The 24,386-nt window shown below is 39.8% G+C and overlaps 1 protein-coding gene and 1 long non-coding RNA gene across 3 annotated transcripts in view; one reads left to right on the forward strand and one right to left on the reverse strand.

The window, feature by feature from the left end:
- OXSR1 (oxidative stress responsive kinase 1) overlaps positions 1-24,386 on the forward strand; it is a 99,483-nt gene that overhangs the window by 8,670 nt on the left and 66,427 nt on the right. Inside the window, exons 2-4 of one of the 2 annotated variants that reach the window (XM_032270447.1) lie at positions 8,465-8,577; positions 14,669-14,777; positions 17,245-17,381. In XM_032270447.1, coding sequence (XP_032126338.1) covers positions 17,291-17,381 — 91 coding nt within the window. In that variant the 5' untranslated portion in view covers positions 8,465-8,577; positions 14,669-14,777; positions 17,245-17,290. The remainder of the gene's footprint in view (positions 1-8,464; positions 8,578-14,668; positions 14,778-17,244; positions 17,382-24,386) is intronic. The other variant, XM_032270437.1, reaches the window with a different exon arrangement.
- Positions 1,525-24,264, reverse strand: LOC116544240. The gene is made up of 2 exons (XR_004265863.1): positions 24,222-24,264; positions 1,525-1,598 (listed from the first exon to the last, which is right to left on the reverse strand). It is a non-coding gene; the product is annotated as an uncharacterized LOC116544240 (long non-coding RNA).

The following is a 24,386-nucleotide window of genomic DNA, read 5'->3' on the forward strand; positions in this document are numbered from 1 at the left end:
TGAGGAAGAAGGTCAAGAAGGGAATGATGTGGTTTTCTGTTGTTCCAAGCAGAGGATGACAAGAACAAAGGTTCTGAAGTAGAAGCATGCTGATGTGATTCAGGAATGCTAAGGAGGTGTGAGGGCAGTTAGAGCAGAGTAAGTCAGAGGGTGAAGAGACGGATAAGTGAAGAGGTTAGAAAGGAGAGATGGTATGGATGCATGGTCCTTATTGTCAGATTGCAAGTCGTTGTAGGAACTTGGCTTTTGCTTTGAGTAAGATTGAAAATCATTACAGGGTTTTGAACAGAGATTTAAATGACCTGACTTATGTTTTAAAACTCAGGCTGCAGGCCAGGTGAGGTGGCTCATGGCTGTAATCCCAGCACTTTGGGAGGCAGAGGTGGGTGGATCACATGAGGCCAGGAGTTCAAGACCAGCCTGGTCAACATGGTGAAACCCCATCTCTACTAAAAATACAAAAATTAGCTGGGTTTGGTGGTGCATGTCCGTAATCTCAGCTATTTGGGAGGTTGAGGCACGAGAATTGCTTGAACCCGCGAGGCGGAGGTTGCAGTGAGCCTAGATCTTGCCACTGCACTCCAGCCTGGGTGACAGAATGAGATGCTGTCTCAAAACAAACAAACCGAAAGAAGCCTCAGACTGCAATGTGAAGAATAGTGTTGTAAGGGCACAAGGGTGGAGGGAGGTTATCCAGGGGAGAGAAGTCATAGTGGAGACGGTGAGAAGTGGTCAGATTCTGGGTGTAGCATATTTTTTTGAAGTTAGAGGATTTGCTGTTGGATTAGATGTGAAAGAAAGGGAAGATGAGATGATTCCAAAACTTTTGGCTAGAGCATCTGGAAGAATGGAGTTGCCATCCGCTGAGATGGGAGATCACCAGAGTGAACAGGAGAGTGAGTGATGATTCATTACAGAACCATCAGGCTGCTTGAATAATTACTTGAAGCATATGGCAGTGTGTCTTATTTTCATCTTTGTATGAAGAGAATAGCATAATTTTTAAGATGATGACTATTCTTACAGCTGTTCTGCCAGTTAATTTTCAACATGACTCTGACAAGAGACCTTATTTAGAAAAGGGGTTAACAAAATTGTAAATTCCTGTGTTTTGCATGGTTTAGGTGACAATGTTTTAGTCATCTTTCAAAACAAACAGTCTGGGCTAGTGCTTTTCTTTAGTGAATGTAAAACCTGACTAAAATATACTTTAAAATCTTTAGACTCTAACCCTGTTATAGTGATGGTTGGACCCAATTTTGGGGACAATATATTCATTTGATTTGATTCATTTAATTCATTTTTTCCTCACAGGAATATCTAGTTTTACATTCTGTCTCTCTCTTTTTTTAAGATGTATTTATTTTGAGATGGAGTTTCGCTCTGTTGCTCGGGCTGTAGTGCAGTGGCATGATCATGGCTCACTGCGACCCCTGCCTCCCAGATTCAAGCCATCCTCATACCTCAGCCTCCCAAGCAGCTGGGACTACAGGCGTGTGCCACCACGCCAGGCTAATTTTTGTATTTTTTGTAGAAACAGGGTTTTACCATGTTGGCCAGGTTGGTCTCAAACTTCTCAGCTCGAGTGATCTCCCTGTCTCGGCCACCCAAAGAGGCCACTGTGCCCAGCCCTACATTCTCTCTTTTAAATTTCTCAGTATAGAAAAGCAGAGAGAGGCTGAAATTTTTTCTTAGTCCTGTTCATGCTTGGGCAGCTCCTTCTCTCTCAAGAAGTAGAGTTACCCGGTTTGAAAGATTTAAGGAGAAGGTTCATCCATATTTTCCGCACACTAATTCATTTTGCTGTGTAATGTGTGCTAATGTTGGTTGCAGTTAAAGAGCTGACTAGGAGAGGACAGAAGGAGAGTGGAAGATGTGAGGATGTGGGGTGGGGCATTGAGGATGCACACCAGTGTGAAATAGCAAAAGGCTGAATTAGGGTGTTTTATTGGAAATTGTTTTAAATGTTCCATTATATTAGTCTTCAGATTAGGCCAATACCTAGTCAAGGGCATTAGGGACGTAGCTATCACACTGACTAAACCATTCCTTTTGTTCTTTTTTAATTTTTTTTTTCTAAAACATTCTGTTACGGCAGACCAAACCATTCCTAACAGATACATTTTACCCATATGTATGAATGTTTATACTAAAGTAACAGTTTTACAAATAGCGTTTGTTTTTGTTATGTACAGTGTATACTGATGTTTTCTGTTTGATCCTATTTACATCAAGAAAAATGATGGTAAACTCAGTAAACTGACTTGTAGATTTAAAAACTATTGAGGAACCCTACTTTGAAGAAGAGATGAAATATTTTTTATTTGTATCTCTAATCCTCCTATGTTATTAGATTATTGTAGAATATTGGAGAATCGTTAAAATAATTATGATAAATTTTTTAGATAGTCTTATTTACATTATTAATTGCTGTTTTCTAGGAAGTAAATATTTTTCTAATGAGAGAACATCATTGAGTTAGTGCTGAAAGTAGTGAGTTTTTACTGCATTACCATAGTCCTTTATGTTAGAACCTTAAAATATTTTTTAGTTGCTGTACATTATTTTGATACATATTTTGGGAAGATAATATGAAGATGGATGAAAGTGACAGCATAGCTGGGCGCGGTGGCTCAAGCCTGTAATCCCAGCACTTTGGGAGGTCGAGGCGGGTGGATCACGAGGTCAAGAGATAGAGACCATCCTGGTCAACATGGTGAAACCCCGTCTCTACTAAAAATACAAAAAATTAGCTGGACGTGGTGGCACGTGCCTGTAATCCCAGCTACTCAGGAGGCTGAGGCAGGAGAATTGCCTGAACCCAGGAGGCGGAGGTTGTGGTGAGCCGAGATCGTGCCATTGCACTCCAGCCAGGGTAACAAGAGTGAAGCCCCGTCTCAAAAAAAAAAAAAAAAAAAAAAGAAAGTGACAGCATAGAAGAACTGGAGCCTGAAAGTCCCTTTTTATCATTTGGTGTGGGAAACATTAGCATCTTGTCATTTGACCATTGTTAAATCACACCAGAGCACAATATCATGGTCTGAGAAGATTTGTTCATTAATCAAATTAAACTTTGAGTGAAAGAAAGATACCTTAGTATATAAACAATTATGATTGATAATATGTTTGGTATTTTGCTATTAGTGAAATTGATTCTGTGTTTAATAATGACTAGAAAATAATAACAACCAAAGTTAAAATCAAACATTTCTTTATCTACATTTTTAACCCCAGCACTTTGTGATTTCAGGTCAGGAGGATCACTTGAGCCCAGGAGTTTGAGACCAGCCTGGGCCACATGGCAAAACCTTATCTCTACAAAAACAAAAAAAAACAAAAAAAACAACCAGCCAGGTGCAGTGGTGTATGCCTGTAGTCCCGGCTACTTTGGAGGCTGAGATAGAAGAATCGCTTGAACCCAAGAGGCAGAGGTTGTAGTGAGCCAAGATCGTCCCACTGCACTCCACCTGAGTGACAGAGCAAGACTCTGTCTCAAAAATAAGTATATAAATATATATTTATAGTTATATGTGATTTACACATATAACTATAAATATATATTTATATATATGTGATTTACACATGTAACTACAAATATATATTTATATATGTGATTTACACATATAACTATAAAATATATATATGTGATTTACACATAACTATAAATATATATTTATATATATATATCATTTACACGTATAACAGAGCAAGACTGTCTCAAAAATAAGTATATAAATATATATTTATATATATATGTGATTTACACATATAACTATATAGTTTAACAGAATTTGTGTTTGTTACATTTAAATCCATTTGAAAACCTCTCACTAAAGCCGCACAAACACAACCATAGACAAAACCAACATGGACAAATCCCAATCACAGTTATAACAAACTAAGTAAAAACTCTGCACAGGGCCAGCTGCAGTGACTCACGCCTGTAATCCCAGCACTTTGGGAGGCCAAGGCAGGCGTATCACTTGAGCCAAGGAGTTCGAGACCAGCCTGGCCAACAGCCTGGCGAAACCTCGTCTCTACTAAAACAATACAAAAATTAGCTGGGTATAGTGGCACATATTTGTAATCCCCGTTACTCAGGAGGCTGAGGTATAAGAATGGCTTCAACCTAGGAGGCAGAGGTTGCAGTGAGCTGAGATTACACCATTGCACTTCAGCCTGGGCAACAGAACAATACTCTGTCTCAAAAAACAAACAAACAAGAAACAGCACAAAACTCACATAATGCAAAATTTAAAATAAAATCCAATATTTAAGAATATACTTCTGGGGGTGGTGACTCACATGTGTAATCTCAGCACTTTGGAAAGCTGAAACAGGAGTATCATAGGGGCCAGGAGTTCGAGACCAGCCTGGGCAACACGGTGAGACCCCGTCTCTAAAATGAAAAATAAAAAAATTAGCCAGGCATGGTGGTGCACACCTGTAGCCCCAGCTACTTGGGAGGCTGAGGTGGGAAGATTGCCTGAGCCCAGGAGGTCGATGCTGCAGTGAGCCATGTTTGTACCACTGCACTCCACAGCCTGGGTGACAGAGTGAGACCCTGCCTTAAAAAACAAAAAAGAAAAAAAGCAAAAACAAATGAACACATTTAGCATTCAATAACATCATCCCATAGTGTACATGAACAATTTTGACAACAGTTTAGGAACATTAACGTATTACTTCTTAAAAATTACCCAAAGACTGCTATTTAAATATTTGCAGTTTATCTGCTTCTTGGCTGAGCTCCCTTTGTTACGTGTGGAAGACAGAGAGGCAGAATGGTAATGCTTGCCATTAAGTTCCCTCCCTCTCACATCCCATCCTCTCCTAACTATTTCTGCATAGAAGCCCTGAAGAAAGTTTAACTCCTTTGAATTGCCTTCAGTGACTCTTGGGAACATCTGTGAATAGGAGAAGGAAGCTAATCATGCTGGTCAAAAATCTACAAAAAAGGCATTTCTCAAGTCACAGGAGACATAGCATGGCCTCTACAAGGTACCTTTGGTCCCAGATAACAGACATCTTCCAAAATGTACATGTGTTCACTGATTCTTTACAATATTTTTAAAAATGTACTATCCAGTGGTATTCTTTTTAACCACTATTAGTTTTCAAACCAGCTATTCTACCCCTGGATAATCTAACACTGATCAGTGTATCTTATATATGCAAAACCTGAAATATATTAATAGCATGTTGATCTCCTGGTCCCATGTGATCTGCCTGCCTCCGCTTCCCAAGTGTTGGGGATTACAGGGGTGAGCCACTGTGCCTAGCCTAATTTTTGTATTTTTAGTAGAGGCAGGGTTTCGCCATGTTGGCCAGGCTGGTCTCGAACTCTGGTTTCAAGTGATCTGCCAACTTCAGCCTCCTAAAGTGCTGAGATTACAGGCATGAACCACTGTGCCCAGCCGGAAAAAAATCTTCATGTAAGTGGACTCATGCAGTTCAAGCCCACGTTGTTCATGGGTCAACTGTATGCATTAGCTGTACTCCCCATTTCTCCCTCCCTCCAGACTCTGGTAACCACAGAAAGAACTACTTTCTGTGTCTATGAACTTTTATAATCTTGGTATTTCATATAATTGGAATCATACTATATATGGACTTTTGTGCCTGGTGTCACTTAATGTGTTTTCATAATGAAAACTGTTTTTAAGCATGTGTATTTGCTTCCCGGCTCATGTCTGCATAACTCCATTTTTTTTTTTTTTTTTTTTTGAGACAAGAGTATCACTGTGTCTTCCAGGCTAGAGTGCAGTGGCATGTTCTTGGCTCACTGTCACTATTGTCGCCCAGGCTCAAGTGATCCTCCCACCCCAGCCTTCCAGGTAGCTAGGATTTTAGGTGTATACCACATGCCTGGCTAATTTTTGTATTTTTTGTAGAGATGGGGTTTTGCCATGTCACCCAGGCTGGTCTTGAACTCCTGGACCCCAGCCATCTTCCCACCTTGGCCTCCCAGAGTGCTGGGATTATGGGCATGAGCCACTGCACCTGGCTCTAACTCTGACTACTTCTATTCTCTCATCTGCTCTGACTGACCCTCCTGCTTCTCTCTTTCACTTACTTTGGGCCCACCCAGACAATTTAGGATAATCTTCCCATCTGAAGATCCTTATCATCTGCAAAGTCCTTTTTTGCTGCATATGGTAACATTCACAGGCTTTGGGGATTAAGACACATACATCTTTGGGAGGCCCATTATTCTACCTAACATATGGACTTTAGATCTTTTATCATTATCCCACCATTCCCTAAGGCTCTGTTCTTTTTTTTTTTTTTTTTTTTCAGTCTGTTTTCTCTCTGTTGTTTAGATACAGCAAACTATTGATCTTTTCTTCACGTTCACCAAATTTATCTTCTGTCATTTCCATTCTCCTATTGAGTCTATCCAGCAAATGTTTTATTTTGGTAATTGTATGTTTCAGTTATATAATTTCCATGTGGTACTTTAAAAGTAACTTCTTGGCCGGGCGCAGTGGCTCAAGCCTGTAATCCCAGCACTTTGGGAGGCCAAGGCAGGCGGATCACAAGGTCAGGAGATTGAGACCATCCTGGCCAGCATGGTGAAACCCCGTCTCTACTAAAAATACAAAAATTAGCTGGGGGTGGTGGCGTGCACCTGTAGTCCCAGCTACTTGGGAGGCTGAGGCAGGAGAATTGCTTGAACCCGGGAGGTGGAGGTGGCAGTGAGCCAAGATTGCGCCACTGTCCTCCAGCCTGGCGACAGCGTGAGACTGTGTCTAAAAAAAAAAAAAAAAAAAGTAGCTTCTTTGCTGAGATTTTCTGCTTTTTATTTGTTTCAATTCTTTTTTCTTTTTTTTGTTTTGAGATGGAGTCTCACTCTGTTGCCAGGCTAGAGCGCAGTGGTGCAATCTTGGCTCACTGCAACCTCCGCCTCCTGGGTTCAAGTGATTCCCGTGCCTCGACTCCTGAGTAGCTGGGATTTCAGTACTGCACCACCACACCAAGCTAATTTTTGTATTTTTAGTAGAGATGGAGTTTTACCATGTTGGCCAGGATGGTCGTGATCTCCTGATCCATCTACCTTGGCCTCCCAAAGTGCTGGGATTACAGGTGTGAGCTACAGCACCTGGTCTGTTTCAAAAGATTTTGTAATTGTTTGTAGAAGCCCTTTTGTGATGGCTGCTTTAAAATTCTTGTGAGATAATTCCAACAACTGATTTGTTTTGGTGCTGGCATCAGTATGATCATCTTTTTTTTTTTTCCTCATTCAAGTGTGCTTTTCCTGGCTCTTGGTATGACATGTCATTTTTTTGTTTTGTAATTGTATCTTGGACATTTAGGTTATTATGTGAGGAGACTTTTTTTTTTTTTTTTAAATGAGACGGGGTCTTGCTATGTTTCCCAGGTGGTCTCTAACTCCTGGCCTTAGACGATCCTCTTGCCTCAGCCTCCTGATTATCTAGGATTACAGGTGCATGCCATTGCACCTGGCTGAGACTCTTTATCCTGTTTAATTCTTCTATTTTAATAGGCAGTTACCCTATTTAGGTTTAGTGTATAGCTCTTGTCCTACTTTTGTGAGCTGTAATCCTATGGTAATTCAGTTTTCAGATCGCTTGCAATGCTATTTTCTTCTATTTTATTCTTCTAGAACTCTCATTTATTCAGCTAGAACTCCCATTCTATCTCTGCAGCTCCCTGGGCTGACTTGTGGGTGTGGGGCCCTGGCTCTGCTGCTGCTAAGGGCAGATTGACTTGACATTGCCACAGGTGTGGGGCAGATACCAGGCTGGCACTGTGGTGAATCTGGCCGGCCACTGTTTCAGGTCTAGTGTGGAGACCCTGCTGATGCTGCAGTGGATTGGGTTCACCACTATCCTGGATGGGGACAGGAAAATGTATCTCTCTGCTAGGTCTCTGCTGAGCTGCCCTTTTCACAGTCTGTTGGCCAGAGACAGCAGAGTTTTCTCATTTATTTATTTGTCTTTATCTACCTACCTTATCCATCCATTTGTGATGTTCGTTCCAGTTTGCAAGCCTCCCTAGTGTCCAGTCGGGATATTTGGGAGGTAAAGGGAAAACCCAGTGAACTTACTGTGGTGTTTTCTTGAAGTCTTGAGATCCCTAACTAGTCTACTTCTCTTTCTACATTTCAGAATCTTCTTATGATTGTTTGTTGAATTATTTTTCTGCTATTTTGTTGTATTTGGAGCGGAGGAGTGAGGAAATGTGAGCCTACGCCATTGTTTTCGAGAACTGGAATCCTAGCAGCTTTGAAATTTATTTTTGCACTGGTATTTATTGGCAATACATATGAAATGGTTGAGGCTTTTGCTTTAACTGACACTCTTTAGAGTGTTTTTCTGCATCTGTTATGCACTGTAGGAACAAGATAAGGATTACTCTTGTTTAAATTGTATGGAAATTAAAAATGTCATGTTTTTATATATCCATCCACTTATTTACTCTTTTATATATTTGTTTTTAGGGAGTGGAGCAACTGCTGTGGTCCAAGCAGCTTATTGTGCCCCTAAAAAGGAGAAAGTGGCAATCAAACGGATAAACCTTGAGAAATGTCAAACTAGCATGGATGAGCTCCTGGTATGCACATCTCATACTTCTTAAATGGAGAGATATAGTCGTATATATTCATGTCACAGTGGGAAATAACTTGAAGTTTTTGATTTTTTTTTAAAGGTTAATGATTTCTTCATAAATAATGTTCATTGCAAAATTTATAGTCTGGATAAGTAGAAAGAAAAAAATTAGTTATAATTTTCTTACTCTGAGATTAACCTTTACTATATAACCTTTCAGAGTGAACATTTTAATATATTTGTATTTTTGTGATAATGTAATCATATGCCCTTTTCATTTAACAATTTATCATAGAACTTTTTCTGTGTCTGTAAATATGGATCAGTATCATTTACAACGTATATAGTATTCTGTTGAATAGACCACAATTTGTTACACTGCCATACAAATATGAACTAATACTGTTATTTTATTAAGTCATTTCTTTAAGAGGGTACACAGCTGTGGTAGAAAGGTCAGGGATTAGGACTGGAACGACCTGTACATCTAGAAGTTTTTTTCACTGTCCCAAATTGTGTTTTATTTCTGGCGGTGTCTATAGTTAATATTAGGGAATAATTGGAATTAAAGAAAGAGGTAATGGAGTTATATATTGCATAACATATAATTATATATGAGATGGATGAGACAAATGTATTTCTTCAGGATTGGTAATGTATGAGCAGAAACTGAAGGAATTGGTTGCTGGAATGATTTTGAGCCATCTTTGGTGAGAGAATGCGTACTTGGAAGGAAATGCTGATTGAAATCTTATTTAAAGATCTTGGATTGATACATACCATAATACTTTAGAGCACCATTTAGACATTTGAACTGCAGTGATGATAAAATATTTGTCTATAACTGTAAACTAATTCTGTTAAAGAAAAACAAAAATTTTAACCTACATATTAAGACTAAAATTTGGCCGGGCGCGGTGGCTCAAGCCTGTAATCCCAGCACTTTGGGAGGCCGAGGCGGGTGGATCACGAGGTCAAGAGATCAAGACCATCCTGGTCAACATGGTGAAACCCCGTCTCTACTAAAAATACAAAAAATTAGCTGGGCATGGTGGCGCGTGCCTGTAGTCCCAGCTGCTCAGGAGGCTGAGGCAGGAGAATTGCCTGAACCCAGGAGGCGGAGGTTGCGGTGAGCCGAGATCGCGCCATTGCATTCCAGCCTGGGTAACAAGAGCGAAACTCCGTCTCAAAAAAAAAAAAAAAAGACTAAAATTTGAGAAGTCCAATATGAAGCCCTATCATTTGCCAGTTATTTAATTGATAAGGATAGAGTAAAATGAATGTCTTATTATTTAAACTACTTCATGATTAAGCTGAGGTTTAAGGTTCAAATAACTTAAGTTCACATGATGATAATAGCAAACATCTTTCAGTACTAGGCACTGCAGTGTACTTTAACCTTACACACATTTCTATGAGCTACATAATAGCTCTGTTTTATAGATGAAGGAAGTAAATCATATAATAAATAACAGAGTCTGGATTAAAAATCAGGTCTATCAGGTCTATTATTGTCTACTTAACAAAATGATTATAGCCTTAGTTCAAAAGTAGGAAGAACATTTCTTTTCTTTTCTTTTTTTATTTAAGATGGAGTCTCACTGTCTCCCAGGCTGGAATGCCATGGTGTGATCTCGGCTCACTGTAACCTCCACCTCCTGGGTTCAAGTGATTCTCCTGCCTCAGCCTCCTGAGTTGCTGGGATTACAGGCACACGCCACCACACCCAGCTAATTTTTCTGTTTTTAGTAGAGATGGGGTTTCACCATGTTGGCCAGGCTGACCTTAAACTCCTGATCTCAGGTGATCCGCCTGCCGCAGCCTCCCAAAGTGCTGGGATTACAGGTGTAAGCCACCGTGCCTGGCCAAACATTTCTTTTTAAATATCATTTGACATTCTTGAAAGCAATATTTTTGTTCTTACAGTGGCGGCTTTTAGAGGAATGCAAATTTATTATATCTTATTAAAAAGAAAAAATTAGGCCGGGCGCGGTGGCTCAAGCCTGTAATCCCAGCACTTTGGGAGGCCGAGGCGGGTGGATCACAAGGTCAAGAGATCGAGACCATCCTGGTCAGCACGGTGAAACCCCGTCTCTACTAAAAATGCAAAAAATTAGCTGGGCATGGTGGCGCGTGCCTGTAATCCCAGCTACTCAGGAGGCTGAGGCAGGAGAATTGCCTGAACCCAGGAGGCGGAGGTTGCGGTGAGCCGAGATCGCGCCATTGCACTCCAGCCTGGGTAACAAGAGCGAAACTCCGTCCCAAAAAAAAAAAACAAAAAAAAAGAAAAAATTTGATATATGTACATTTTGCTCATGTTTCAATACGTTTTATGTTGCAAATATAGTTTGCATATATTAATACTTGGCAAATAAGTAAAGGGGAAAAGTAAATTTTAGTAAAGCAAGTTTAAGATACTTGGGTTTTTGGGGTTGGGGAAGGCAAGCAGGTAAGATCTCACCAGATACTGATGAAATATCAGGAATGTAGAGAATACCTAGTTTATTTGTGGTACCAGGACCTGTTCTATGGGATACCAAGATCTGAGTGCCAGGGACTCTATTTCTGAGAGATGTGAAGCCCTTCAGTTTACCTTAAAAAAATCTATAAGATCAATGTACTAAACTTTTGATGTTGTGATATTAAAATTTATTTACAAAGCTGTCTTTGGGTTCTCCAAAGAACACTGTTGTCTTTGGGTTCTCCAAAGAGCACTCATGTAAACTGGGCTAACAGGTGTGTATCGTGTGATAGTTACTAGTGAGTGGGCAGTGTATTGCTCCTTTCTCTTGTCATGTATTTTCTATCTGATAAGCTTTGCTAAGTGTGATGGGAAAATCAGTTATCAAATCTTACTATATTTATTGTTTCCAGAGATTGTACTTCTAGGCTTTTCTCTAAGAAAGACATGTTGTAGTATTTTGAAATGTTTCTCTTCTCCGATAGATGGTAAGACTGAAGTCATTGGACATCTATGGGGGACATCAAGAGGCTTAAAACACTTGTAACAGGTGTTTCAGTTGAAAAGTTGAGGTTCTTGCCTGTTGTACAAGGCAGAGTGTGACACATGTCTCAGGGGAGGTATAAAGTAATTTGAAAGAGGGCCGGGCATGGTGGCTCACGCCTGTAATCCCAGCAGTTTGGGAGGCCAAGGCAGGCAAATCACCTGAGGTCTAGAGTTTGAGACCAGCCTGGCCAACATGGTGAAACCCTGTCTCTACTGAAAATATAAAAATTACCCGGGGGTGGTGGCACGCACCTGTAATCCCAGCTACTCGGAAGGCTGAGGCAAAAGAATTGCTTGAACTCAGGAGGCAGAGGTTACAGTGAGCTGAGATCATGCCACTGCCCTCCCGTCTGGGCAACAGAGCAAGACCCTGTCTCAAAAAAAAAAAAAGAAAAAAGATTATTTCCAATCAAATGCAGATGGAAAATACAGTATTCACAGAATGAGAAACTCACATATGCTGAGGGCTGAGTTTTCACACAAGGAGTGTTCTGCATGGATTTGGGTATATTTGGGGGTCCTGAAACCAATTCCTCACATATACTGAGGGACAACTGTACACTGTTTCTTTTGGAGTTATGAAACGTTCTGGAATTAATTGGTGATAGTTGTACAACTCTCTGAGCACACTAAATTGGACACTTTAAAAGAGTAAATTTTATGGTGTGTGAATTATATCACAATAAAGCTGTTATAGGTCAGAAATAATGGCTCACACCTGTAATCCTAGCACATTGGGAGGCCAAGGTAGGAGGACTGCTTGAGTCCAGGAGTTTGAGACCAGCATGGGCAACATAGTGAGACTCTGTCTGTGAAAAATAAAAAAATTAGCCAGGCCAGGGACTAGGGCTCACGCCTGTAATCCCAGCATTTGGGAGGCCAAGTTGGGTGGATTGCTTGAGCCCAAGAGTTCAAGACCAGCCTGGGCAACATAGGACTCCAGCTCTACAAAAATACAAAATTTAGCCGGGTATTGTGGCACACATCTGTAGCCCCAGCTACTTGGGAGGCTGAGTTAGGAGCCTGGGAGGTTGAGCCCAGGAGGTTGAGGCTGCAGTTAGCTGGGTCACACCACTACACTCCAGCCTGGTTTAAAAAGCAAGACCCTGTCTCATTAAAAAAAAGAAAAAAAAGCCAGGTATGGTGGCACACATCTGTAGTCCCATCTAGTCTGGAGCCTGAGGTGGGAGGATCACTTGAACCTGGGAGGTTGAGGCTGCAGTGGGCCATGATCACACCACTGTACTCCAGCCTGAGTGACAGAGAGAGACCCCATCTCAAAAATAAAGCTGTTATTTAAAAATCCTTTCAAGTGTGTGAACACATTTCTAATACTAATGTGCTGCAAACATTAAAAAATTTAACATGAGGCCAGGTGTGGTGGCTCATGCCTATAGACCTAGCAGTTTGTGATTTCAAGGCAGGAGGAGTTTGAGACCAGCCTGGGCCACATGGCCACATGGCAAAACCTTGTTTCTACAAAAAATACACACACACACACACACACACACACACACACGCACAGAGCTAGGTGTGGTGTTGCATGCCTGTAGTCCCAGATGCTTGGGAGGTTGAGATGGGAGGATGGGCATGAGCCTGAGAGGTGGAGATTGCAGTGAGTCGAGATGTTGTGCCACTATGCTTCCAGCCTGAGTGACAGAGCCAGATCCTTTTTTCCTTTTCTTTCATATTTACTTAGCTTTTAGTACAGAAGGCTGTGCTGGTGATTTCAGGGTTGCAAGATGTGTATGACAAGATCCTTGCCATAAAGGAAGTTACATTCAAGTAAAGAAGGTGAAAAATGGAAAGTTAGCATTTATTGAGCATTCCTTACGAATCAGGGATTATGGATGACTTTCACGCAATTGATCTTACTGAACAAATACCAAGGGCATAGGGCAGGTACATTAATAAGTGAAAAGCCATATAAAGTGCTGCAGTATTTCATTCATTCAGCAAATATTTATTGAAGGTGTACTATGTGCCAGGCACAATGATATATGCTAAGAACTGTTTTAGAGTTATCACTGAGCTTGCAGTTTTGTGGGGGATGTGTAAACAAATGGGCAGTTATAGTATAGTCAGATGAATTCCATAGTGATTAAGAATCTACTTTTAAGTACTTGCCTTTATGGAGCTGTCAGCCTAGCAGGGAGAGACAGACAAATAAGCACACAGTGTGCTATCCAGTATTTTGTGTACCATGATGGGAGGAGATATACAGGGTACTTGGAAGCTGAGAAGGAGCATCTAACTAAAGCTGGGAAGCTGGGAGGAAATTCTGTCTAGACTGAGATCAGAGGAAGAGTTGGAGTTAGCTGGGCAGTGATGATGGGGGAAGTGTATTTGAGGCTGAGGCATAATAGGGTTAAATGTCCATAGTTAAAAGAAGCATGACTCACTTGCAGTTTTCTGTGGCTGGATCAGGTACTGGGCTGTGAAGGGGCACAGGAATGAGACCAAAGAGGTAAACAGGGCCCTGATCACACAGGGATTTATAAGGCATTTTGTCATACCAAATCTAATTTAAAATCATAAGCTGAGATAGAGTAAGCTTAAACTTTTGGCTCAGATTTCTGCTCTGGATTTAGTTTTTGATGTTGTCCTGTTTCAGTTTCTCTTTAGTGTGAGAATTATTAATCATTTCACAAAAATGGAATGAAGTAATATTGTTGCAAAAAAAAAAAACCCTACACAAATAATAATAATTAAAAAAACCCTGTTTGTTAGTTAATATCCTTTGTACCTATATAACCAGATTTCCCAAGATGGTTCTTCAAGGGCACCTTGAAGCAAAAATACATGTCCCAAAGGAGGCCTCCTGGAGCGTTGTGCCAGGATGTGTTAAATAGTGTGTTTCTAGTTTGAAAGATTACTAGTATAATGAGTGGAGGAAGAAGTTGAGTCAGAATGGACTGAGGGAGACAAGGTGGTTTTATTGGTTTATCTATTCTTGAAGAAATCAGAGCTATGGACATCCCAGAATGGTGTGACAAAGTCTTGAGATTTCAAAATCTGGATTTGCTAACTCAGAACATTTGTTTTAGGCTTGCATATAATGAAATATCATGTTTTCTCTTCTTTGTAGAAAGAAATTCAAGCCATGAGTCAATGCCATCATCCTAATATTGTATCTTACTACACGTCTTTTGTGGTAAAAGATGAGCTGTGGCTTGTCATGAAACTGCTAAGTGGAGGTGAGTAAAGTACAAGGAAATGTTATAAGTACCATGGTTTAAAAAGTTAATAAAATTTCCTTCTTTTTTATCCTGATTTTGTTTTCATGGCCATTTGCATTTGAGGAGGTACTGAAAATATAGTATTTGCTGAAGATGCTAATCTGTGAGCCAAGACAGGCTTCATACCTTGCATTTGGTTCATTTCGTTGTCATGCTGCTTAAATCTCTCAATTTTTTTTTTTTAGAGGCAGACTGGCTCCGTCACCCAGGCTGGAGTGCAGTGGTACAATCATGGCTCACTGCAGCCTCGAACTCCCGGGCTCAAGTGATCCTCCTGTCTCAGCTTCACAAGTAGCTGAGACTACAGGCGTGTACCACCGTGCTCAACTAATTTTGTTATTTAACATAAATTTTTTTTGGAAACGGGGTCTCACTATGTTGCCTAGGCTCATCTCCAATTCTTGTCTTCAAGCGATCCGTCCACCTTGGTCTCCCAAAGTGCTGGGATTACAGGTGTGAACCACTCACTGTGCCTGGTCGAAGTCTCTCTTAATTTAGGATGCTTCCTTCTTGCCTCCTCCCTTCCATGATGTAAACTTATTGAAGAGTCTAGTCCGGTTACCGTGTAGAGTGTGCCATCTTCTGGATTTATCTGCTTATTTCTTCTTGGCGGCATTTAGCTTGATCTGTATTCCTCTTTTTCTTGCATATTGAAAATTAGATCTAAAGGCTTGAATAAATTCAAGTTAAATATTTTGGGGGGAGGGTACTTCTGGGTGTTGCTGTGTACTTCATAGTGCATTATGTCAGGAAATCGCTATCTGGTTGTCTTTTTAATAGTGATGTTAGTTTTGTTTGCTTAAGATTAGGACAACCAGGCCTCTCCATGGAAAAGGTAACATTTTCCCTTCTGTAGCTGGCAAGTAATCTGTGAGATGATACTTTGTGAGTATCTAAAGAGTGTCCAGTTCTCCATAAGTCTTTTGTCTAATGATTTTCACCTTCATTGTTTGAATCCTTGTTTGAATCAGGGGTTGTAAAATGGTGATTTTTCTTACAGCATCATTTCTTTTATATTTGTAAGCTGGCATCCTTCTGTGTAGAACTTTTCCTTATCAACTGGGACACTGATTAATCTGTACTCTAGTTCCTACTGAAAAGGCGAGATAAATAATTGATTTTTTTTTTTAAGTACCAAGTTTTGGAGTAAAAATTTGGTCTAGTAATCATCTGCAATGGTAGGAACTGAGAGGGTTTAAAAATTTCCCTTTTTCCAGTTGGGTAGGACCTGCACTTTTTGGAGTATTATTAAAGGCCCAAGGATTTTTATGTATTCAGTGTCTTTCCATCAGTTATACTCTATTCTTTCTGATATGCAAGTTGTCCAAAATTTGTCAGTGGGAGCCCTTTCAAAGTCACTCTTGCGTCCTCTTGATATGAACCCATCAGTCTTTCATTATATCCTTACATTTTAATTCAGGATTCCCTAGGGTTATATTTTTATTCATTTTCCCAGACCCTGAATCAGCCAATATTCTAATGAGCTTTGATATTTTTTACTCGGGAATGTACTTAGAAGAAAGCATAACTTGGATGCTTGGAGTGCTCATTACCACTCTAGTGTCATTGCTTCTAGAGCTTGGAAATATAGTAGGTTAAAAATAAATCATAATTTGACATTAATATTTCCAATACAAGTTTAATGTCCTTGACTTTTTAAACTTCTTTAATATTATACTTGAATCTCTTTTCCTTTACACAGAAAATCATGATACCCAATATTAAGATAATTACTGAAGTGCTTTATCTTGTAATATATATATAGTTATTTCTGCTGTATTCTTACAATAAAATATAAATATTGCTGATTGTAAACTGTGAAACCGTGGCACGTATAGATTGAACATTTTGTTATGATTACCCGAAAGCCCCATGCCATTTGGTAAATTAGTCATTTTACCAAGGCATGGATTTGAATCACATGGCAGCAAGACTGGTAGGACTAGTGAGTGATGGAGCCACACTGGCCTTCCTGTCACTGTGCTGCTTGGTTTTGGCTTGCATGTGTATTTTGTGGGGGAGTATTATTTTCCATCCTAAAATGTAGAGTTACAGAAAAGAGAATCCATGTTTGTTTAGTTTGCAATTTTATTGCTATATCTCACTGAACACTATACTTCCCCAGAGAGACTATAAACAGCATAGACTTTAGAGTTAAATTTCGGTGTTTCTACTTAGCACTCGTATGTCATTGGGAAAACTCTTTCATCTCTTTGAACCTTTTTACTTATCTGTTAAATGGGGATACCTTTCTGCATTTCAGAGAATTGATGAGGAGCAAATGAGATGATATATGTAAATCGTCCACCACTGTGCTGACATGTAATAGGTGCACAATAAATTTTAGTCATTAATAGTAATAATCCCTTGCTATTTGATGCTTTTCAGTGTAGCCAGAATCACCTTTTTATTTCAATCCCATTAGTGACACACTGGAGAAACTGGATTGCTTTGTTAAAGGCCCTGTTCATATGATGGTTGGAAGCCTTGCTAACACCAACCACCTTTCAAGATGGTGGTCAAGCGTGGTTCTTTCTGTATGGAGAGATATGGGAGTATTAGGTAATACTGTATCTTTCATTATTGATCGCCTATAACATAATTTTTTTATTTGTAATTTATAAGAATATGTAATACAAAGGTTTTAATGTTTTGCAAAAAAGTCCTCTGATGAATGGGAATAAATTGCTTAATTCTCCTGTCTGTACCTGTATGCTAGCCCATCATTCTTTCTGCTACTCCTAAGAAGAATGGCTTTTTTTTTTTTTTTTTTTTTTTTTTTAGAATTCCTGTTCCTCTCTCAGTGAGTATATGTCTTGATCGTGGAAGGGGTAGGACATGTAAATGGGTGGGATGTCTTTTAAATGTGGCTCTTTGTCCCTTTTGGTCTGGTCTTAAGTTTTCTGGGACATTACCCAATTTTTCAAGACTAGCACTTGGCAGATTTCTTGGAGGATAATTTTCAAACATGTTCCATTTATTCATAACCCTTTTTATAAGTGCTTATATTTTTATGAGTCAACATGATCATTATATCTAAACTTTTTATTTTATTTTATTTTTTGAGATGGAATTTCGCTGTGTCGCCCAGGCTGGAGTGCAGTGGCATGATCTCAGCTCATTGCAACCTCTGCATCCTGAGTTTATGTGATTCTCCTGCCTCAACCTACCAAGTAGCTTGTACTACAGGCGTGTGCCACCATGCCCGGCTGATTTTTTTGTATTTTTAGTAGAGATGGGGTTTCATCATGTTAGCCAGGATGGTCCTCAGCCTCTTGAGCTGCAGTGCCCAGCCTAAACTTTTTAAATATTAAAAATTTTGCATTTGTTTTAGGAAAATGAAATCTTGCTTTTTTTGTTATAAAATGAATAAACATTTAAACTGAGTTGATACATTAGGCAACATTTAGAAAACAAAAGTTAGGCCGGGCGCGGTGGCTCAAGCCTGTAATCCCAGCACTTTGGGAGGCCGAGGCGGGTGGATCATGAGGTCAAGAGATCGAGACCATCCTGGTCAACATGGTGAAACCCCGTCTCTACCAAAAATACAAAAAATTAGCTGGGCATGGTGGCACATGCCTGTAATCCCAGCTACTCAGGAGGCTGAGGCAGGAGAATTGCCTGAACCCGGGAGGCGGAGGTTGCGGTGAGCCGAGATCGCGCCATTGCACTCCAGCCTGGGTAACAAGAGCGAAACTCCGTCTCAAAAAAAAAAAAAAAAAAAAAAAAAAAGAAAACAAAAGTTAGAACTAAGCACAGCTTAATTTTTTTTTTTTTTTTTTTTATAAAGATGGGGTTTCACGATGTTGGTCAGGCTGGTCTTGAACTCTCGACCTCAAGTCATCTGCCCACCTTGGCCTCCAAAGTGTTTGGATTACAGTCATGAGCCACCACGCCCAGCCAAATTTTTTTTTTTTTTTTTTTTAAACAGGAGGAAGATGTGTCAGGATTGTAGCTTAATTAAAATGCCATTCATCAAATACTTACTGATCTCTAGTACACTGGTGAATAAAGTTTTCAGTTCCTTGCTCTCGTAGGCTATGGGAACAAGTTCCAGGAGAACTTAACCTTGAGGGAGAACAGTTGCAGTGAGATTAACAAAGACTTATCTTCAGGAGGTGACGTCCAGCTGAGAGCTAACAAATAGGGTAAAAATTGGCCGGGTGAGGTGGCTCATGCCTGCTATCCCAGTGCTTTGGGAGGTTGAGGCAGAAAGACTGCTTTAGGCCAAGAGTTCAACAGCCCAGCCTGGACAACATGGAAAGACCCTGTCTGGACCAAAAATAAAACAACTTGCTAAGCTTGGACTAGTCGTCCTAGCTACTTGGGAGGCTGGAGGAGAGCTTGAGGCCAGGAGTTCGAGGTTGAGGCAAGCCGTGATCCTGCCACCACAGTCTAGCAGGACAACAGACTGAGACTCTGTCTCTAAAAAAAATTTTAAAATAAAAAAGAATAACTAATAATTAGCCAGGTGAAATGGGGGCTGGAGTTAGTACTCGGGAAGGATGGGAAATGTGGTCCAGCTAGAATATTGTGAAAAAGGGGATGGAGACAGGATGCAGCGTGTGTGTCTTGAGAACTGACAGATTCATAGCTGGAGCAGAGAGAATGAGAGACGAGGACTCTCGGAAGAGGCTTACTGAAAAGCAGAGACTCCCAAAATTAAAAAATATAAATAACCAGAGTTGACAGAAATATGTACAGGGTGCCTTCTTTCACATCAATGTTTTTAGTCAGAATATTGAAAACAAAAGCATAGTTTTGATTTAGGAACATTGTACTGATGTAGAATTTAATAAACTAATTCATAAAATGAATAATGAGTCACTCTTTTTTTTTTTTTTTTTTTTTTTTTTTTTTTGAGACGGAGTTTCGCTCTTGTTACCCAGGCTGTAGTGCAATGGCGCGATCTCGGCTCACCGCAACCTCCGCCCCCTGAGTTCAGGCAATTCTCCTGCCTCAGCCTCCTGAGTAGCTGGGATTACAGGCACGCGCCACCATGCGCAGCTGAATTTTTGTATTTTTAGTAGAGACGGGGTTTCACCATGTTGACCAGGATGGTCTCGATCTCTTGACCTCGTGATCCACCTGCCTCGGCCTCCTAAAGTGCTGGGATTACAGGCGTGAGCCACCGCGCCCGGCCTAATGAGTCACTCTTAAGCCCACCAACCAAGTGTACATCCTGGTTAATATTATAATTAATTAATTGTGTCAATATTATAATCAATTTATGATGCTTCCTTATAACTGTAATATTCCTATCTTTTCTAATTAAAACTCTCATATTGAATGTTGGGATTTATTACTACAGGAAGTTAAGCTTCAGAAGTTAGAAGCACTTTTGGTATAAATAGTTATTTCCACAGTTTATTAGCACCAAACTACAAATGTAAGCTTTTTAGAAATCAAAGTAATTAAAAAAAAACTTCTGAGGTGAAAAAGGAGGTACCTGTAGTACTTAAAGGGAGTAAGTGTAGAAATGCAGAAATCTAATGTAAATTCACTGTCTTAGATAGTTGTTTAAGCATGCCCTCAACTTTGTCTTTTACTTTTCTTTTCTTTTCTTTTTTTAAAGATGGGGTTTCACCCTGATGGCCAGGCTGGTCTTGAACTCCTGACCTCAGGTGATCCACCCACCTCAGCCTCCCAAAGTGCTAGGATTACAGGCGTTAGCCATCGCACCTGGCCTAACTTTGTCTTTTTCTAAGAGATAAAAAACACGGGGACTTCCTTGATCTAAAGCAGGACCCAGGTAAAATGTCTCATATTAGTGGGGACCAGCTTTGGATGTTCAAGTAACAATTCAGGGTGTTATTTCTGTAACATCTTTTGGTCTAAAATGGAATACTCAGACCAAGCAAATTGTGGCCCCTTTGAAATCTTCTGAGGCTTAGGAAGACATAAGCAGTCAAGTCTTTTACTACTAGTAGTAGCTAAAGATTGATTAAAACTTCTTGCTGGGTGCGGTGGCTCACACCTGTAATCACAGCACTTTCGGATGCCGAGGTGGGTGGATCATGAGGTCAGCAGTTCGAGACCAGCCTGACCAACATGGTGAAACCCTGTCTCTACCAAAAGTAGAAAACTTAGCCAGCCATGGTGGTGCATGCCTGTAGTTCCAGCTACTTAGGAGATTGAATCAGGAGAACTGCTTGAACCCAGGAGGTGGAGGTTGCTGTGAGCCAAGATTTTGCCACTGTATTCCAGCCTGGGTGACAGAGTGAGACTCCGTCTCAAAACAAAAAACTTGTTAGCAGAGATACCAGTAACTAAGTTGAATGAGTTGATTTTATATTTAAAGAGTAGCTTCTTATACAAGTAAACTGAGGAAATTAACTTGTTGATGGGGTAATTTGATTGAGCTCTAATTTTCAGACTTAACAAGTGTCTGAAGCCAGCAGCTACTTCACTACTTTGTCAAATATTATTTTCATATTCTGTCATTATTTTGTTGGACAATTAAATTTTTGCATTGCTTTAAACATGTTCCATGCCACAGGCCATGAAGTCTGATGGGGATTCTTTTTTGGGAATAGATGATCTACATTTAAACTTTTTGCTTTGTTACAAAATTTTGTTTGTATCCAAACAAAAATACCCTTGTTTCCCATTATTTGATTGATTTAATTTTACTTTGAAAAATGTTTGGATTTTAATGGACAGCTTTCATTAAAGCAGTCTGTAAGTTGTTAAATGCCTTTTGAAATGCAGCTTCTTGGGCCCTACCTCAGTTCTCTTGAATGACTGTACATGGCCTGGGAATGTGCATTTTTACTAATTTGCCAAGTAATTCCTTCACACGTTAAAGTTTGAGAACAGATTATTCCTATATACTATTTCTTACGAATTAGGCATGAGGACAAAATACTACATACACAGTTATAGCTTTCCCTCATTATTCCTACCTTAGGTGTTAATTGAATCACTCAGTGATAATCTGCTGCCTCCTTTTGCTTAGCATATTTTCTCTTCACCTTTCTCTTAGTTGACGTGAAGAATTCTTTATAATTTTGATGTTTGAGGATGGAGGATTATAAACACTGTCATCGAGTTAGAGGCTACCAGAGGCTTAAAAAACTAAATGGATAAGTGGCAGGGGGGTACCTTACAGGACCAGTGTCTCTCAGTTAAGGATGAAGGTCTTGGTCACATGATGATTCCTCCACCTATAATAATAATATTGTTGGGAGGAGTTTGAAACTGAAATTGTTAGCCAGATCAGAAGGGTTTCATATATAGGCTTTGTTCAAAATGTCTGTTCTGGACATATAGGCTAGAGATGAGCATTGCATCAATCTCCTCATTGATCATTGGACGGTGTGAAGTCAGTAAAAATCTGAAAGTTTGAAAAGGAGCTCCTACTTCAAACTCTTTACAGATACAGTCACTTTTTAGGTGCCCCAAGATCTTTGATGCTGCATTTGTTTGATCTATCAGACTGGAAGTTCCCTTAAAGTCAGCAATCATGTCATATATAGCTTGTCATATTTGGGGGCACCCAGTCTTAGATCTCACATGTAATGTAATAGGGCTTAATTGTTGAATGAATGAGTTGTGATAATTTTTCATTTCCAGTAGGAATTGGTTTTCCTTTGCATTCCTTATTTTAGGTATTACATTACAAACATGGAACTTGATCAGTGTTAATTAACATAATTGTTTTCTTACTGAAGTACTTATGTGGCCTGGATTTCTTGAACAGTGGAACATGTGGGCCTTTGGTATAATCATTTTGCTTCGAGGATTCACGTGTCGTTGATTAAACTAAGCAGAACAAACTTCTTCCTTAGGTCTCTCCACTTTTGGATCACAAACTTGTGAATCCCAGCAATGGAGAGGGGAAAGAACCAGTGTAGTAATGTGTTGGGAAACCTGTCTGAGAGCTTTCTGAAGAGTGAGCCTCTCTGGTGCACAGAGACTAAACTGCCTATCTCCTATTGGAGGTGGAGAGTACTAAAGGGCACGTCTCCGGGAGGAAGAGGGATCTGAGAATCTTATTCTCTCTTATCTGAACTTTCAACCAGTTTTCCTGTTTTCAACCCTGTCCTCCACTCCTCCCTCACATATGGTACTTGCTGTGTGTGTTTTTGAGCCTTCCTGGAGCTCTGGGTAGGGATCACTTTGTCCTAAATGGCATAGCTCCTCTGCAAGCACTGAAGTTCAGATTTCTCCGCTGTGCTTGATTACTTTTTCTTTTTCTTCTATCTTCTAGAATATTGTTGCCATCTGTCTTTTGTCATCTTTCTGGTCCTCTTTTTAAATTGTGGGTTTATGTCTTTTTAATCAAGTTTACCAAGTTAGTGGATTTTAAGTGGGAGCTGAAATAAACGTGTTCAATCCCTCATGTTTTTGAGAATTCTGTTTCTTTCTGTGTATTGGGAAGTATATTTTTTCTTGTTAAGAGTATGAAGTAAAAGTACCCAGTAGGGCAAGTTTTCAAGAGAACTATGTAAGCGGTTGTTTTGATTTTAGTCTTGATCACTGAAGTCTTGTACCAAGAAATGAGTATTGAATCTTTTCAGTGCAGTCTATGTAATGTTCTAGACCTCTTGGCACAGTTGCTAATATTGGAAATTGTTTTGTTTTGGTTCTGTGATTGTTATGGGCCATTATACTGCCAGAAATCTTATGAATTTCCACCAAACTTTTTACTGATTATGATTTTCAGTTTTGGCAGGCAGCGTTGTGCTTTTAATTACTATATAGGTGTCTTTTCCTCCCCGCCTTCAACCTTTACTAGGAGCATTATTTCCTATTCTGGGAAGTTTAGGATTGATAATACATCTGGGGTGTTACTCAAAAAGAACTGTAATTTTTATTCTTTTTGTATTTGTCTTTTCCTTGCCTATTTTAGTTCTATAATTAACCTAAAAAATAATTTTGGTCCTAAGTTAGTTTGTGTATATATATATGTGATCCAAGTATTCCATTCCTGATTTGATTGACATTTCAATTGTATTTTTATATCTTTAGTCATACAGCAGTGCATATTCTAATCTGGTGTTAAAAGCCTACATTGGTTTGTGGTATCTTACAGTATTACTGATGAGCATGGCTTACCTAGGCATTATTTAGGGTGAGTTAAATATCCTCTACCACCTCTTCAGATTCTCACTAGATGTCCAAAGGAGAGGCTAGCATAACATTCTATTTGAATATTAGTAGGCTACTTTTTGTTTTCGATTGGACTTCTGTCACCAGGTTGGAGTGCAATGGCGCAATCTCAGCTCACTGCGACCTCTGCCTCCCAGGTGCAAGCAGTTCTCCTGCCTCAGCCTTCTGAGTTGCTGGGACTACAGGCACACACCACCACACCCGGCTAATTTTTGTATTTTTAGTGGGACAGGGTTTCACCATGTTGGCCAGGATGATCTTGATCTCTTGACCTCGTGATCTGCCCACCTTGGCCTCCCAAAGTGCTGGGATTACAGGCGTGAGCCACCATGCCTGGCTGAAAATAAGCTACTCATTTAAAAATTCTGTATTTCCTCATATTTGCTGTTTTTTTTTTTTTTTTTCCATTCCTATGCAATTAATTTATGAGAAGGTTCATATGTGTTTTGATTC

The sequence above is a fragment of the Sapajus apella genome, unplaced genomic scaffold (assembly GCF_009761245.1).
Source record: "Sapajus apella isolate SASKATOON/1434 unplaced genomic scaffold, GSC_monkey_1.0 scaffold4, whole genome shotgun sequence".
Classification (NCBI taxonomy): domain Eukaryota; kingdom Metazoa; phylum Chordata; class Mammalia; order Primates; family Cebidae; genus Sapajus; species Sapajus apella.